Source organism: Condylostylus longicornis, unplaced genomic scaffold (genome assembly GCF_029603195.1).
Source record: "Condylostylus longicornis isolate FDR11 unplaced genomic scaffold, ASM2960319v2 ptg000040l, whole genome shotgun sequence".
Classification (NCBI taxonomy): domain Eukaryota; kingdom Metazoa; phylum Arthropoda; class Insecta; order Diptera; family Dolichopodidae; genus Condylostylus; species Condylostylus longicornis.
This window is the reverse complement of record NW_026578009.1, coordinates 8057379-8074833: the sequence shown is the minus strand read 5'-3', so window position 1 is coordinate 8074833 and position 17455 is coordinate 8057379. Positions and strand designations below refer to the sequence as shown.

The following is a 17455-nucleotide window of genomic DNA, read 5'->3' as shown; positions in this document are numbered from 1 at the left end:
AAAAGTCAACATTTTTATAGGCTGACATGCGCACATACTCCTTATTCTTTTTTTTTTTTTTTAATTTTTTTGCTTTACATTTTTTATATAAAAATTTTGTTTTTTTTTTTTTATTATTAAATATTTTTTGGATAATATCATCAACCTTTTTATATTATTATAATTTTTTTCTTGTTTTTGTTATACACACATAACTATTATAATATTCTTGTATATATACACACACATTTCTAAATATACTTACATATTAATAATTATTTATTTTGAAAGGTATACATGTATACGTAAGTATAATTGAATGTGAATGGGGAGAAGGGAGCAGGGACGTGACTCTTTAAATTACAAATATAATTTTTCTTGTAAACCTTATTGTTAAATTACCGAATTAAAATTCGAAGAGTCAGTACCGAACAGTATTTTATAAAACCAAGTCTAAAAAACCTTAATTACAAAAAACAAATCAAAGAATCTTAATATAGAATCTTAATTTTACAGTAATTCCGAAAAATTCAATAAAAACAAGACAAATCCAATAAAAGGAAATAACACATTAAACGCATTTTCTGATTCGTTAATAGTATTGCACAAAATTATGAAAATATTTTTCAAAATACTTCATTCAAATTAAGAACGATGCTAGTAAGTTTTTAGTTAACAGACAAAGAAAAATATAACTTTTGGTTTTTTTTGGTTGAAATTTTCTAAAAATTTTGTCTGTTCGGTAAAACAAATATAAAACAAATATTAAATTTCAAGAAATTCCGTCAATTATTTCATTAGGTCTAAAAAAAAAAAAATGGTAAAAAATCTAAAGTGCGGGCTTTTGAGAAAGAGATATCCAAGCTGATATATAGGGCGACATTTAGTTAAAAATAGTAATACATACTGCTAAATAACGAAATACTGTTTTCGCCGCAATAGATAAGTACATCTTTGACGGAAATTCGATATGCGAAATTTGAATTCATCACATAACCTACAACATTTAATGCAATTCAATTAGCAAAAAATGTATAATACTTCATTAAAAATTCATCTTTTCTTAAAAAACTATTTGATCACGTTATTTACCATTTGGACTTGTGAAAAGAATTTTACTAATTTGATTCCTCTATTTGAATATCGTAATTTACAAAATTTCGGTTTTTTTTGTAATTCTCATCCCTTACAATTAAAATTAAGAAACAAGTTAATAGAAAGAAAGCACAATTTTCATTTTAATTTGAAATCTATTTAATTTAGTACATGAAATATTTGTTTTTTATTGAAAATTGTGCCTAAAATAACCGGTTTGTTTTCATTACGCCATCATAATTATTACGAATTAGAGTACAAAATGTTGTTATGTCGGAATTGGAAATACGTAAACCGCACAAAAACTTTCTATACGAAAATATATGTCAGTCCACAAATATAAAACTAACTTTCGTCATTATTGCTCTCCGAGAATTATTTCAACAAGTAACCGTTTAAAATTTAGTAATTTTATAGTAATTATAAAATTTAGTAACTTCTCTAAGTTAAAGTTCTGTATTAAATTGTTTTAATACAAAATCGCTCAACATTTTAACTGTAAATTTCCATCATGTGTCTCAATTTTTACATGTATTAAAATCTAAAAATCTTCTTTCAAATTCATGATTTTAAGAATTTATTCTAATTAGAATATTCGGAAAATTTCGAATTTACTTAACTGGTCTACTGTTTACAAATATAAGAAAGAAAGAAAGTAAAGCTAATTAAATATTTGATTTATAGAACTATCGCTTTCCACTTCTCGAAACAAGCTAACGTGAAAATTCAGTTTCGGCTGCATTCTACATACAATCGTTTTTTTTTTTTCGCATATGCATAAGTTTGGTTTTTGGATGTTTGAGAAACCTACACAGAACTTTCATTCTAGTTTCAACACTTTCTTACTGATCTAAATCAATATTTGTAATAAAAATATTAGAATTAAATTTCACAATTTTCAAAAATCGTAAAGGGACGTAGGATACGGAGCTGTGGGCCGCATTTTTGAAATACCTGCTTTAAAATATAAATAAAAAAAGGATAACCATTAACAATATTTTCAACGAAAAACAAAATATTTTTGAATGAGATAAAACGTCACTGATTTTAAATTATAGTAAGTATGTATGTAACTACATTGTATATTTTATATCCATCATATAAGGATATTATTATATCCTAAGGAAATATTATTCTATATGTTCAAGAAAATGTATATAAGTATCTATGCACATACTTATACCGATTTATTTCTTATACAATACTTAACATTATGTATATGTATGTATGTATATATTAGGCTTTAAGTTTCATTTATATAGATATGTATTAGAAATATGTATACATACATATTATTATGTATATATAGTATAAATAGGTAAGAAAATAAAATGTAAATAAATATGTACATATGTAAATACCTTCTTTCAATATAATAATCTTGTACAATATACGAGTACGTGCATATATAGCTCTATAGAAATGTAGATATCGTATAAAAAATATATTATTATATTTTTTTTTTTTTGCAAAACAAGGGTCGCTCTATAACACAATCCAATATAACACACATGATTATATTTCATTTTTATACACAATACTCAAACATTCATACATATAATATGTAGTTACAAATATAGATATATGTACGTTTTATACTTATTATTGTTGATATGTTGAAAATTTTTATTTAAGATTTTTGTATTAAAGAATTCTCTTAACGAACAAATAATAAAATAAAAAGCAAAAAAATAGAATTAATTTTTAACATACTTTCATACATTGCGTACAGATATATGCAAAATGATTACATATTTTTAAACATACAGACACACTATTCATATATATCGTATTCGTATATTATAATAGTCAATAATATGTAGCCCTATAATTATATACAAATAGCATATATATATATTATATACAAATAGCATATATATATATATATATATATCTTATATATAAACCGTTTGTATGTAAATTTTCAAAAATAATAAATCAACCTCATCAAAATCGATAAAAAATTACTTTTCTTTTTTTTTGCTTTTATTTTTTTTAATATTTTATTTAAATAAAATATTAATTTTCATTTGCATATGTGTGGGTGGGTGTATAACTTGATATTTTTTCTATTACTTACTTATGTTATGCTTATTATCTATCATGTTATACTTATACTCACTATAATTTTCAGTTCATTCCAGCATAGCTCTAAAGAGTATAGGTATACATAACAATGTATGTACATATACTTGTAATTATATTTTTTAAAGTATAGCAAACAAAACTAACACATTGGCAAAAAAAAAATTAAATATTGACAAAAAAAAACACATATTTCTACAAAATTGTAAAAAAAAAAAAAATGCGAAAAAAGAATGTTTTTCTTCTTCTAAATTTAGAAAATTTAAAATCGAAATAGAAAAGAAAAGAAAAGATAAAAAATGAAGAATTTTTTTCTTATTTTTATTTTTGTTGAGATTTTTTAGATTTTTTTTTTTTTTTGTTTTAATTAAATAACATGAAAGAATGCTAGTAATTACGAAATAAAGACAAGAAAAATTCTATATGTACTATTATACACTTTTCGATATATTATTTCGAATTCCGAATTTTGAATTTCGAAAATTGGAATGCAATCAAATACGTACATAAATATTTTGTTTTGAATTGGCATTGTTGCGTGTTGCCGAAATTCAAATTCTACAATTCGTATTTAGTTTCGGACATTATATCCAAACAAATCGGACAGCAAATTATTACCACAAATATCGGACAAAGGGTTTGAATATGTATTTCGAAATAGATTATATAGGAATGCTCGTTGAAATATCATTTACAATTAAAATTTTGATAACTTGTCTTAAAACTCTCAAACTTTAATTTCAATTTATGAAGAGAATAACAAAAATAAAAAGTCATAAATGAAGTTAGTTTTAGGCTGAAGAATAATAAAATGAATCAAATACACTAAAACCTTACCAGCATTGCATTCTTAAATTTTATATAAAGCATTGACTTTTTCTTTTTTTTTGACGTTCTTTGTCTTTTTTTTTCAGCGCATTCAAAACGTATTTGAAGCAACATGGATATATGAATTTGTTTATTTGCAAAAGTATTTTCAAATTGCAAATTTAATATTCAAATTGTTATATAAAAATTTTCCGAAACTTAAAATAATAGTAAAAACACAATTTTATTCAACCAAATATAATTTGAAGTAAATCAAATAATTATTTGCTGTTCAGATAACGGTATAAAATTTTCTTTTATTTGCAAATTTCGAACCGCACAGTATGTATTCGGTTCATATTTGTCTTTAAGTACTTAAATTTCAAATATTCCTTTTAATAGTAAGTAGTATAGGTCAATAAAAGAGTTAAAAATAAAAAATTTTTGTAAACGTGTAAACATTACGGAAACTTGTAATGCCATTTATAGTACCTTTACACTAAATTATAATATTTACATACATACATATATACATGCACATGTACATGTTAATTATCAAATTATAAAAATTTTTTAACCCTGAATAACTATGGTTAAAATAAATTCTAAAAACAATATGCTTCGTTCAGAAGATGTTGTAGAATTAATAAGGTATGTATATAAACATTCTACAGTCGAAAAATATAATTAATAATTGAGATTGATTATAAAATATTGTGATTATTAAGTCCATTTCAAACTTCGGCTTTGATTGAAATTTTGACACTGTGTATACTTGGTGTTTAACAACAAAAATCAGCAAAATCCAGAACCAAACTACCTGTTCGTACTGGGTATATGGCTAAAGTCGTTTTATTTTATTATTTTCATTCATACAAGCATAAACAACATTAAATGTAATAATCACACTGATAATTGGTTATTTTATAACATTTTTGCTCATTTGATATTGTATAATTTTTTTTTTATTTGCGTTGGAGGCGACGATGTCGGCTTTAATTTCACTAACAAATTTTCTTATTTAGTTTTTCGTTATTATTTATTTATTTATTTATTAATAAAGAAAAGAGAGAGAGAAAAAAACTTTTTTTATTTTTTCTTATTTTCAAAATTATTATATTGGAATGTCCAATTTAGAATTAAGAATTTATGAAAAAATAAGAAGACAAGCAGAAGTAAACGGAAAATAGCAATTTCTTTTTAAAAAAAAATTTTAACGTACAAAAATGTGTGTGCGTTTGTATGTACACCATGTATAAATTACATACATACTTATACCTACTACTATTTTGGCACGTGGGTCTAATTTTAAAACAAAAAAAAAAAATAAAAGTAAAGAGATAAAAAAAAATACTAAACAAATAAATAAAAGCAAAAAGATACAAAGTTAAAAAAAAAAAAGATTATTTTCTTTATAAAAAAAAAAGCAAAAACGATGAAAACAAAAGTAAGCAAAAAAAAAAAATAAACGCTCGATTACGAGGGAAAAATATTTTTTTTTCTTAACAAAAATTTTAGAATGAAAAATTCAAAAAATTCATTCCGTCTGACACAAAGTACAAAGTGATCGAAAAAAAAATTCAATTTTCAATATCACAGTAAAAACAGGGTGCATTTTTAAAAACAATCATGAGTGAAAGCGACAGGAGTTTCAATCTACGACAATTACGATAAAAATAAGATTTAAAAAAATCGGTCAAAGTCTTGTCAACACGCAACTACTCAAGCAACTTTGACAAATGGACACTATTGATATAAATTTTGAAACAGTTACCCATCTAAAAATTTACGTTAACGGTACTTTCCCAAACCTTAATAAATTTGATGATTATAGGAATAATGTCAATTACTTTCAATTGCAAATGGTGCAATATATTTTAAAAATTGTACCCTCAAAATGCAGTAGAGTAGCACACAAATGCTTCCGCAGGTTTTTGTAATTATAGTTAAATTTCTGACATTAGCTTCAAAAAATATTGGAATTCATGACTTTTGTCTTTGCTGAAGACATTCTGGGAAATTGCCAAATTTTTATTTATTACTGTCCAGAGTGTTGAATATAGTCTGTTAGTTTAAATTCATTACCGGATATTGTATAGAATCATATATAAACTTCTAAATATTTTGAGCTTTTCTTACAAATTTAAGTGTATTATAGGTAATGAGATGTTATTAAAGAAACAGAATAACAAATTTCATATAACGGGGAATCGAAAAACCATTTATTTATATGAAACAATTTAAAAAAAAATTTCCAAAAAATTAACGACAACCGAAAATCAGCTAATTTTTAATAAAGTAAATTTTAAATAAATTTAGTAGTAAAAAAAGCGGCTTTTTGACTTATTAATAATAAATTTAAAAATTTTATTTTTTTTTTATTTTATTACTTAAAATTTTTATTTAGACGATAAAGTTAAAAAAAAAAAAATGAAGACATTTCTTCGAAGATTTATTAATTTTTAATAGAATTTTTTTGATCTGAAGTAGTTATTTAGGATTCCAACAAACTGTAAACATGTCCACATATTTACGGCAAACAGATCTCGTGAACATGGCAATTGAATCAAAGCTTAATTTTTGTTCATAAATCAAAGTTCCGGTTAAAATTTTTAATGCATAAGAAATATGCTTATGCTGACATTAAATACGAGTCTCAAATTTAAGTATAAATGCACAAGACGAACTTCTACAAGCTTACAAATACTTACAAACACCCGTTTTAAGAATTTTAGCAAATATTTGAAAATTAAGGGTCCCAATTTGTTGAAATGGTAATGAAATGTAATTGAAAATAAAAATGTTCTATTTCAAGGGAGTGTTAAAGAAGTTATTTAAAAATCACATTTAGCTTAAATTGAAATTAAAATTTCTCTTCAATTTTTCTCAAAAAAATTATTCAAAAAAATATTATAAGTAACAATTTTAAAATTAAATATTTTTAAATTAAAAAAAAAATTTTTTTTTACCTTAGTATCTTGCATATGACCTTCTGATAATGGACTTGTTGGTGTCGATGGATTACTATATGATTGTTTCATATCTTGTTGCTGTTGTTGTTGTTGTTGAGATTGTTGTTGATCTTGTTCATTATTTTGTTGTTGTTGTTGTCCACCATTAATATTACCATTATGCTGTTGTTGTTGCTGCTGCTGCTGTTGTTGTTGTTGTTGCTGTTGCTGTTGACTAGCATTGCTATTTAAAATATGTCTATCTAAAACACTATTTTTAACAGCATAATCTAATCTTTCAACATTTTGTCTTAAATCAGTTATATTAAATGGTTTATAATCGTGTACTAATGTTGCACGTAAATCACTTGATGTTAAATGTCCTAATGGACCTAATACACCACGTTCATTCATTGATCTTAATTGATCAATTGAACGATGTAAATAATCACCACCTGGTATTTCAGCCATTAATGGAGAATTGTGATAATCCAGCCCACCACCGGGCCGGTATTCAATAGTACGACCTTCCAGTGTGATAATTTTTATAGAGTTTTTTTTTTATTAAAAAGGAAATTTTTTTTTTTTTAATTTTTCAAATTATATTTTTTTTTTTTTGTTAATTTTAAAATTCAGTTTGAATAAAATTGTTTGGGTTTAGAGCACAGAAAATTAAATTTATTTTTTTTTTTTTAAATAAAATGATGAAAATTATTTTTTTCTCCCGAAATATTTTAAAAATATTGTTTTTTTTTTTCTTTCTTGTTTTAAAAAATTTTATTTTAAACACCTTGCAAAATTTTTTTTAGCAATATGAGCTGAGTAATTTTCACTAAAAAAAATAAGTACACAGGAAAAAAATTAAAATTAAAAGCAAAAAAAAAAAAAAATAACAAAAATATTTTGTTATTTTTTTTTCTTGGAAAATAATAATAAAAAAAACAACAACAAAATAAGGCACTTTAATCCTTTATCCTTTGTTGAGGAGTTTTTCTCTCCTTGTAATTTTTTTTTTTTAATTTTTCTTTCTTTTTCTTTTACATACACTTTTGCTTGCTGTTGCTCAACTATTATGATTTTTTTTATTTAATTTTTTTTATATTTAAAAAATTTGGATAAGGCCACGCTATTTTTTTGTTTTATTATTTTTTTTTTAATTCAAAATTTTTTATTAGTAAAATTTTTTAATTTATGTTTTCAAACAGCTCAAAATTTCAATTTCACTCAGTTTGTTCCTTTTTTTTTAAAAATAAAACTCTGCTTCCTACTATTCACCATTAATGCTGTTATCCATTTGAAAAAACCAAAAAACAAAGAAAACAAAAAATATGATTTTAGTTTAAAAAATTTTGCTTCTTTTTTTTTTTTAATATTTTAGTAAAAAAAAAATCCTAAAAAATAAAATTAAAATTTACCAATCAAAATAGGAAAAAAAAATTTGTTGCATAAAAATTATTACCACAAAAACAACACAAAAAAAAAAGGAAATTTTTTTCTAATTTTTCTCTTCTTTCTCTTTTTTTTTCTCTGTGTTTTTTGGACAGTACATAATAAAAATCAATAAAAATTGTCACAATAAAGTAAAAAAGAGACACAAAATTTTTATTAAAAAAAAATCCAAATTAAAAAAAAAAAAAAGTAAAAGAGACAGAGACAGAAACAAAAAATAAAAATGTGCAAATATAGTCGAACAAAAAAAAAAAACGAGCCCAACAAACAGTTTCCTTATCAAACCCATATTATTATATAATATATTCAGATGTAAATGTGTGTATGGAACCGTTTATGATATGAAATGTAAATAACTTTCAACTCAAATAACATAGTTATATTAAGTATGTAAGTATGTAGCTACTAATGTAGGCATGTATGAACAGACATATTTACAAAAAAAAAAAGATTTCTATGTTTACTAATAAAAATGTATGGATGGGCAGGAATCTACCAAAAAAAAAATTTTTTTTTATTATAATGTTGTTGTTCACATACTACACGTCAAGGATTTTTTAAGAACACAAACAAAAAATCAACAAATAAAGGACTAATTATTAAGGATATTTTGTCTTCAATAGAAAAACAAAAAACAATCAAAACAAGTGGTTTTTCGTTTTTTTTGTATTACATTGGCCTCTAAAAATCATAATGTGCGTGTTAACCAACTTTTATTACAAAATTTCTCTAATCAAGAGATTGATTCGATTTGATCAAATCGAATACTGATATAGGTAGTACTTTCCGAATTTCTTTACCGACTTCGTTCATTCTATTTGTTTTTTGTGGCATATTAAGTCAAAAGAAGTTTGAAAATCTCTTGTACTAAAATTATCGGACTATGCAAATTGACAATTCGACATATCGTCGGCTTCAAGTTGATTGTATTTCAAATGGAGATTTTTTATAGTCAATGATGTTTTACAATAATAATAGCGCCGGCCATGTGTACTTACTACAATTGACTATGCATATACATATATACAAATTTTTCTTTCTCCAGAAAAGTGAATTCGATTAATATCTACAGTTTTTTCAATATGTAATAGCCTATTCCTGTTCATACAATACAGTACGAAATTGCAAAATAAAAAATTACAGATGATTGCAAATGTTAAGTGATCGCTACTAGATCAATTTTTCACTGTTCCGTGGAGGCCCTTTATGTGACAACTAATAAGATATAAAATTGTTCCATATGTTTTCATTACCAAATGAAATATTATTGTTTTTTGTCAAAACATCTATAAACTAATGGTTTAAAATCTACAAACTAATAAGCTTGGGACTAGTAGGTTTTCAAATTATTAGATAAATTCTCTACGATGAGGAAAATTCCGGCACTGGAAAATTAATTTTATTTTAAAAAATAACTCTTAACTCTAATACAATTTCTTTTAAATTAATTTTATTTGGTGACTTGTTAGGTGTTTCATAAATTGTAGCGCCTCATTAAAAAAAAAAAAATTATCTGAACCAGTTCACAACCCTTGCGTTGGGCGTGCGTTCTTCATATAGAATGATTAAAATAATTCAATATTTTTTTTAATAAGTGATAAATTCAATTATTATGTGAAAAATAAAATGAAAATTTAATTATTTAATTACCCAAAAGTTTTTGTTTTTTTTAAATTTAATTTTTAATTTTTATTTCTTTCTCACACATGACACAAACCAACATAACAGCAATCTAATACAAAAAAAAACCCAACTCCACCACTGGCATTTTTTTATGCTTTGGTTTTTTATAATAGATTATATTTTAAATAAAAAAAAAATGGAAAATCAAATAATATTAATAAATACGCACACACACACTATTGCACTTATGGCAAGTAAAAGTTGCACTTGCAAAAACACACAAAAAAAAAGGCGCGATACAAAAAAAAAAATTTTTTTTTATTTTCTTTTTCTACTTTTTTTGTTCCTACACACAATCAAATGCTAATGCTCCAAAAAAAAAAAAAATTTTTTTTTCTTCTCTCCAATGAACTCTATTATAAAGGTAACACACAAACACGTGAATAGCATTATAAAAAATTTTTTTTTTTTTTTTAATTTTCGGTCTAAATTTTGAAACGTCAGGATTTCAGGATTTTTTTTTAGTCTATCTATACCATACATTGTATTGTATGTATGTTTAGCAAAAAAAAAGGAAAAAAATAAAACTGGCATAGAAAGAGAAAACAACAATGTTATTATTTGAAAGTGTAAGAGAAAGACAAAAAGTAAATAAAGAAAAAAAAAATTAAAAATAAAAAAAAAAGTTTAAAAACTAAAACAATTTTTTTTTTATTGAACGGGGGTGGTTTGTGACTATGGAATTGTGTTTAAAAAATGCTGTAATTTTTTTTGTGTAGACATTGCCAGGTTTCTTTACTTTTTAAAAAATATTTTCTAGAATAAAGTGTTTGACATTAAAGAAGTAAAATAATACTCATATAATTTGAACAGTCTTATTTCTCACAATAAAGTCGAAGTGGGAGAAAGGTCCAAAAGACAGAAAAAAAAAAAAAAAAACAAAATTAAACAATTGACAACCCAAAAACAATAAAAATTTAGTTAAATTGAAAATGAAATTTAAATTATCGGCAATTTAAGTTGCTGATGAAAAGAGTAGGACTGGAATTTGGGTGATTATTATCATAAGAAAAGATTTCAAAATTTCTTCCCGAAGGCTGTCAAATTTATGGTAACTGACTAAAATAATTTATGAAAATATGGTTAGCGAATAACTTGTGTTTCACAGTATGATATAAAATGTAAACTTATATTAGATTTTATTCTTAATTTTTATTCTTAATTATTATTTCGCTGTTCCGCTAAAACTACAAAAAGGAGACAGTGAATATTTGAAGCAATAGCAGGCATAATCGTTTTATTGTTGGGCATAAGAAATCTGAATTTTATTAAATCTGAGCTATATCAGGGATTTATAATATTATGTATTAAGTAGAATGGTTTAATATGGAATATAGAATGATTGTTCTCCAATAAATTCTCTAAATCTTAGTAATTATAATATTGTAACTTTTACTGTGAAGTTGTGTGGTACAAGTAAGTATGTAAGTATATTTGGCAACATTACCTAAATAAATAATTTTTTTTTTGTTTTCTACAGTGTTTTGTGTTTTTTTTTTTTGTTCATTCTATCTCATTTGTGTGTATTTATGTGCAACTTATAAAATTATTATTACATATATTTTTTTTGTGAATTTTTTTTTGTATGAGAATAGGGCAAAAATTATTCAAAGTCAGTGCTTTTTTTCTCGTAATTTGTAGTTTTTTATTTTGTAAGTATAGATTTTTTTTTGTCGGGTATGTATTTGAAAACAAACTCAGTACTGCAGCGAATAGAAAAAAAAAAAAAATAAATAAAATTTTTTTATGCCTAAAAATTGCGCGGGTGATGTGCAAAATTCATGAATTTATGTTTTTTTTCCTCATTCTCTCTCTCTCTGTCTCTCTTTTGATGAAATTTAAGTATTGCACAATTATTTGTGATTTTCAAATAAAAAATGTTAAATAAGTAATTTTTTTTTTTTATAAAAAAGTGCAAATTATTTAAGAATTTATAAATTTTTTTTTTTTATTCTGAAGATTAAGGAAAATTGAAATAGCCAAGAGTCGATCTAGCAATACTTTTATTATCTTATTATTTTTTTAGCAAATATTTGTATGGAATGATGAAGAGTGCTGCTCAATACTTATTTAACTTATAAAATTATTTTAGCAATGTTGGGAGACCATTTTTTTAAGGGTTTTAAATAAGAGCTTGTTAGTCTGAAGGAATTATAATAGAACTCTAAATCTACTGCAGGGTATTCCGCGAAAAACATTCAACGAATCAATACCAGACGGAAATCCTAGTTAAATTAGTTTTTGGGGAAAAAATTTTTGGATTTCCTATATTTTTTCACTTTTGACTTAATCCATAATTTTATTTAAAGGAACAAGATAAAGACTCTTGGATATAGATTAAAATGACTTTGAATACTTGCCATTTGAAGTACAAAAATAATTAAAGATTGTAAATACATATATATTGTATATTTTGAACAAAATTCGCTTAAATCTCTAAATTGTTTTTATTTTTAAATAAATTTTCGAAAATGCACACGAAAACAAAATCGTCAGCATTATCGTTTCAATTGCCGCCGGTTCAAAAATATTATTTTAGCTCCAAAATATTTTAATAATTAATTTGGATAAAAATTTGTTTTACCTACGGAATCTTCTCATATGCCCTACCTTTTACATTACCACATTTCGAGTTCGACTTTTTATTTAATACCGTAAATTGCCAATACTAAAATTAATTCATTTTTAAATAGCAATATTGTAAAATATTTTATTGAAAAAACAACAAATGGGTACTTCTTGCATGTTATAAAAATTCAATTGTGCTGTTTTATTCGAATAAATTTTAATTGATTCTTCATGAAACAAATTCTATACGTTTACATTTTACACAAGAGCAAAGAATAATATGCATGCAAATTAATACAAAAATTTATTAATTTAAATATAATTGAGGTGTATAAAAATAAGAAGTAGTTGAATTGTAATTTATATTGTATAAGTATACTTATAACAAACGAATGAATTTTTTGAAAGAACTCTCTACTCGTATTCTGAAATTTTTTAAAATTTCAGCAAATTAAAATCAACTAAGTAAGTACTTTCTTTAATTTTTAAATTCAATTGATTGCTAAAAGCTGTTTTTTATAAAATCGGATTGCATTTGAATTTATGAACTGACTTTTTAAAAGGAAAGCAAAGCTATCGCTTTACGAAAGTGTTAGATATCAAACAAATTTTAAAGCAAAGACACACCTATTACTTAATATTTTTTATGCTTTTTTATTTAATTTCTATTCGAAATCTTGTCTTCCAAGTACGTTTATACAAGAATGTGCAAATATTTTTTACATCTCTTATGAATTTTTATTAAAATAAACTGAGTAAAGCAGAATGTTTTATTAAAAATTATAAAAATGTTTCATATTTTGCATATAATATTGGATCATACTATTTACGAGTAACCTTTAAGAACATTAAGCTCTAAACTTAATTTTTCAAAGGCAATAGTAGTTTTTTATATTCCAACTCTACTTTGCTATTTGTAAATAATGTACAGACATACGTAACGTATGTATATGTATTATGTTTTTGATTTTGGCCACCGTATAACTACAATACAATTCGTTTTTATTATAAAAAGACACAAATGACCGTGACATTAAACGTTTTTTTTTTTTTTTTTTTGTAAATTTTCTATTAATTTCTTTCGCGTTCATGTTCTTAATTATTACGGATTTGAATAAAGAAAATAACAAAACGAAGGCGCTATATTCCAAAAAAAAAAAAAGCAAAACAAATTACAATTAGGTTTTTCTACAGCCAGGAAGACTATATAATAAAAAAAATTTTAGGCTATGTATCATTTCTAGTATCGCAAATCCCGACAAATTCCCAAAAATGTTATCTAGTACGTAATAACTTTTATAATGCCATGCTGATATTATTATTATGTTATTATAATTAATATATAGCTAGATATTGTAAGTGTATTACTGTATTGTACATGAGTACATGCATATGTACATACATAATACACCTATTATAAATAAAAATTACAATGTATATTTTTAAATTGCGGTGCGGCGGTATACAAAGTTCGTATAATAAAATATATGTAAATGTAATTTTTTTTTTTAATTTCTTTTTTAGATGATAGTACATTTATATATATACATATATATGTAGCTATTTATAATATTTTATAATAAATATCAATATTAACATGATATTTTAGAGAGAGGTGTAGGAGAGTAGAATAAGAACAGTAAAATCAAAAATGAAGAAAAAAAAAAATTTACAGAAAAAATAAGTAATATAAAAATAAAGTATATTGTGGTGGTGTAGTTGTTGTTATATTATATACTTAGTTTAGAAATTGAGAGAAAATTTGAAAAATAAAAAATATTTTCGAGAGAATTTTTTTTTTTATTCCCTTTTACACAATAACAAAAACAGTACAGTACATATTTTACACACAATATTGGAGCATAATATTTACGAGTACCTTTAATATTTACAGTACACTAACAAAATATTATAATAATGTATAAAAAAAATTATATGAGTAAAAGAGAAAAAAATATAATGGGAAACAAAAAAATGCTGCCCTATGATTATTATTATTATATAATATAAATGTGTGTATACATATACATATATATAAATATAAAGTATTAAAAAAATATGAATTTAAATTGAACTATATTTATGATAAACGGATAAAGGGGCCAAGAGGAGTTCGAATCGAAAAGAACAGAGATAGAGAATATTGAAAGAAAAAAGAAAAATAAAAGACAAAAGGGGGCAACACTTTAGGATTTTTTTTTTTTTTGGTTCCATTATGTTGTATGCATGCTTTAAAAAAATATGCATACATACGTACGAACATACTTTTTATATTTTAATATTTATTTACTTTTATATACCCATGTAGCATTTTCATATATCTATATGTATATTATATTTAAAGTCATACATTTTTATTACATATTATATCGTATTTACAGTTTACACATTTTCATTAAAATATGTATGTATATATGTTCATAACCATATCAAATAAAATAATATGAATATGTGTACATATATACATAATTATAACAGGATATTTAAACATTTCATATTTTATATACAAATATACCTACTATTATACAATGTTTAAAATGATTACAAAAAACTTTTAGAAAAGCGATAGAAAATAAAAAAAAATATGGAGGAACAAAAAAAAAAAAAAACAAAATTAGTAATTTTTTTTCTCTCTATTTTAAAATTGTGGTAAAAATTTTCATGTCACTTTTTCTTTTCTCTCAAAATTTCATAAAAAATTGTGAATTTTTTTTTTTTTGTACAAAACTTTTGTATAATTAATTTTTGATCTTGTTTTATATTACCTTATGTATGTATGTATGTATGTTGTTAATTAATCCAATAAAATAATTATTGATAGGTAAATATTTTTAATAATTCTTCAAAATTTTAATTTATTTAAATTAGAATTAATACACGGAATAATAATCTTATTATTTGTTGGCAATAAAATTAAATAACCACGTTTTATTTTTAAAATTTCACTTGTATTTTTATTTTTAAATTTCATTGAATGGGAATCCGTAATTAATTACTGTTTTATTTATAAAATTTATTTTTAATTGAAATTATCGGTAAATTGAATTAAATTTCACATGAATTCGGTTTAGTACTCAGATTGAAATTTTTTTTTTTATTCCTTATTCAGAATTTTTGATAATTTTCTTTTTTTTTTTAAATTAAAAAAGGTGAATCAATTTTTAATACATTTTGTATTTTTAAAATTAGATTATAATTATTATTAAATAAATTTTTCGCATGCACTAATTTATTTACACACACCGGGCGGGCATTCTCACATAAAAAAATTCAACATGTGTAAATTATATTTTTTTTTGTAATTCAAAATATTTTGACAAATTATTTTTTTATTTTAATTATTTATAATATTATACATTGTTATACTTCAAAATTCCGATTATAATAGTTAAATTGTTTAATAAAAATTCAAAATTCAATAAAAATAATTAAAATAAAAAAACGAAATTCATTCAAAACACCACCTAAAATGTCACATTTATCCGACGGGGTGGTGCGCGTATGGTGAGTTTTATTTTTTTGTTTTCTTTCAATATGTTTTTACTCACTTTTTAAATACCGGTACTTTGCTTTTTTTTTTTGATTTTTTAATTCTTTTCGATTCGATTACAATATTATTGCCTTGTGCTTTGTTGTCCGTCATCCGGGAACACACAAAATTTTTCTAATTATGAACAACGTGGGTAAAAATAATTTTTATTTTTTTTTTTAATTTTAATATCTTAGTAGGTTTTTCGTGTTATAATTTATTTATTTTTAGGTAAATAACACAATAATTCTGATTTTAATTCAAAAAATTGTTTGAAAAAATTTTTTTTGTAGAACCGCAAATTGAAATTTAAAAGTTAATTCGAAAAACACCGATTTATTTTTTTTTTTACTTTCAAATTTTTGTTTATAATTTTTATTTTATATTTTGATTTTCCTTGTTTTTTTTTTCTTTTATTTATTTTTGAAATTTTTTCCATAAAAAACCAGAAAAAATTACCAAAGTAATGACAATAATAATTAAAGAATGCAGCAAAGGAAAAAAAAAGGCAAAAATATTTCCAACCTCTTCTCGTTTAAACGGCACTCTGTTTTTTTTATTTTTGTGTTTTTCTATTTTTTTATTAAATCAAAAGTTGTGTATATAAAAAAAAAACACTAATATGTATATTTATGACCACATCGCCATCAAAGCAAAAACTCGACTGGCTCTTAAATTGCACAAAAAAAAACTTCACTTCTTCTGTTTTGTGTTTTTTTTTCGGAAGATTTTTTTTTCTATTATAGTTTTCTTTTTTTTTATTTTCTCATTTTTCGGCCCTCCACCATTCAAAAATTTTTTCAATAAAAATTTTTTGGTATTAAAAAAAAAAGTAAATAAATTTTTTTTTTTATATTTTTTTTTTGTGTTTCTTCGATTTTGTTTGTGTTTGTTGTGCACACTCGTACGTATACCGTATAAAAATGAAAAAGAAAAAAAAAAACAAAATAATTTTTTTTTCTTTCAGTGTATTAATTTTTTTTTCCTTTTTTTTTATTATTTAAATTATATTATTATGTATTGTTGTTGCTGGTTTTTTATCTCATCATATCAAATAAAATTTTTTTTTTCTCTGCTTTTCTATATACATAATATATTATATTTACATTTACAGTACGGTATGTATTAAATTTGTATTGGGTTTGTGTGTGCCGCAAAAAAAGAAACCTGAAATAGAAATATAAAAAAATAAAAATTTCTTATGGAGGGAAAAAAGGAGAAGAAACATCTCTTCTCTTTACTATATTCTTTGCTCTTCTCTTCTCTTCTCTTATCATCTCTTATTAATATAAATATAAATATATGTAGT

General features: G+C 23.2%; 1 protein-coding gene across 4 annotated transcripts in view; it reads right to left on the bottom strand.

Moving 5' to 3' along the window:
• Positions 1-17023, bottom strand: part of LOC129609601 (zinc finger protein squeeze-like) — a 52975-nt gene extending 35952 nt beyond the window's left edge. The window contains exons 1-3 of one of the 4 annotated variants that reach the window (XM_055521620.1): positions 15383-17023; positions 7879-8200; positions 6936-7749 (exon numbers count right to left, since the gene is read on the bottom strand). In XM_055521620.1, coding sequence (XP_055377595.1) covers positions 6936-7388 — 453 coding nt within the window. In that variant the 5' untranslated portion in view covers positions 7389-7749; positions 7879-8200; positions 15383-17023. Of the gene's footprint in view, positions 1-6935; positions 8201-10016; positions 10037-15382 lie in introns of those variants that run through there. The other 3 variants (XM_055521621.1, XM_055521619.1, XM_055521622.1) reach the window with 3 other exon arrangements.
• Positions 17024-17455: the final 432 nt, after the last annotated feature.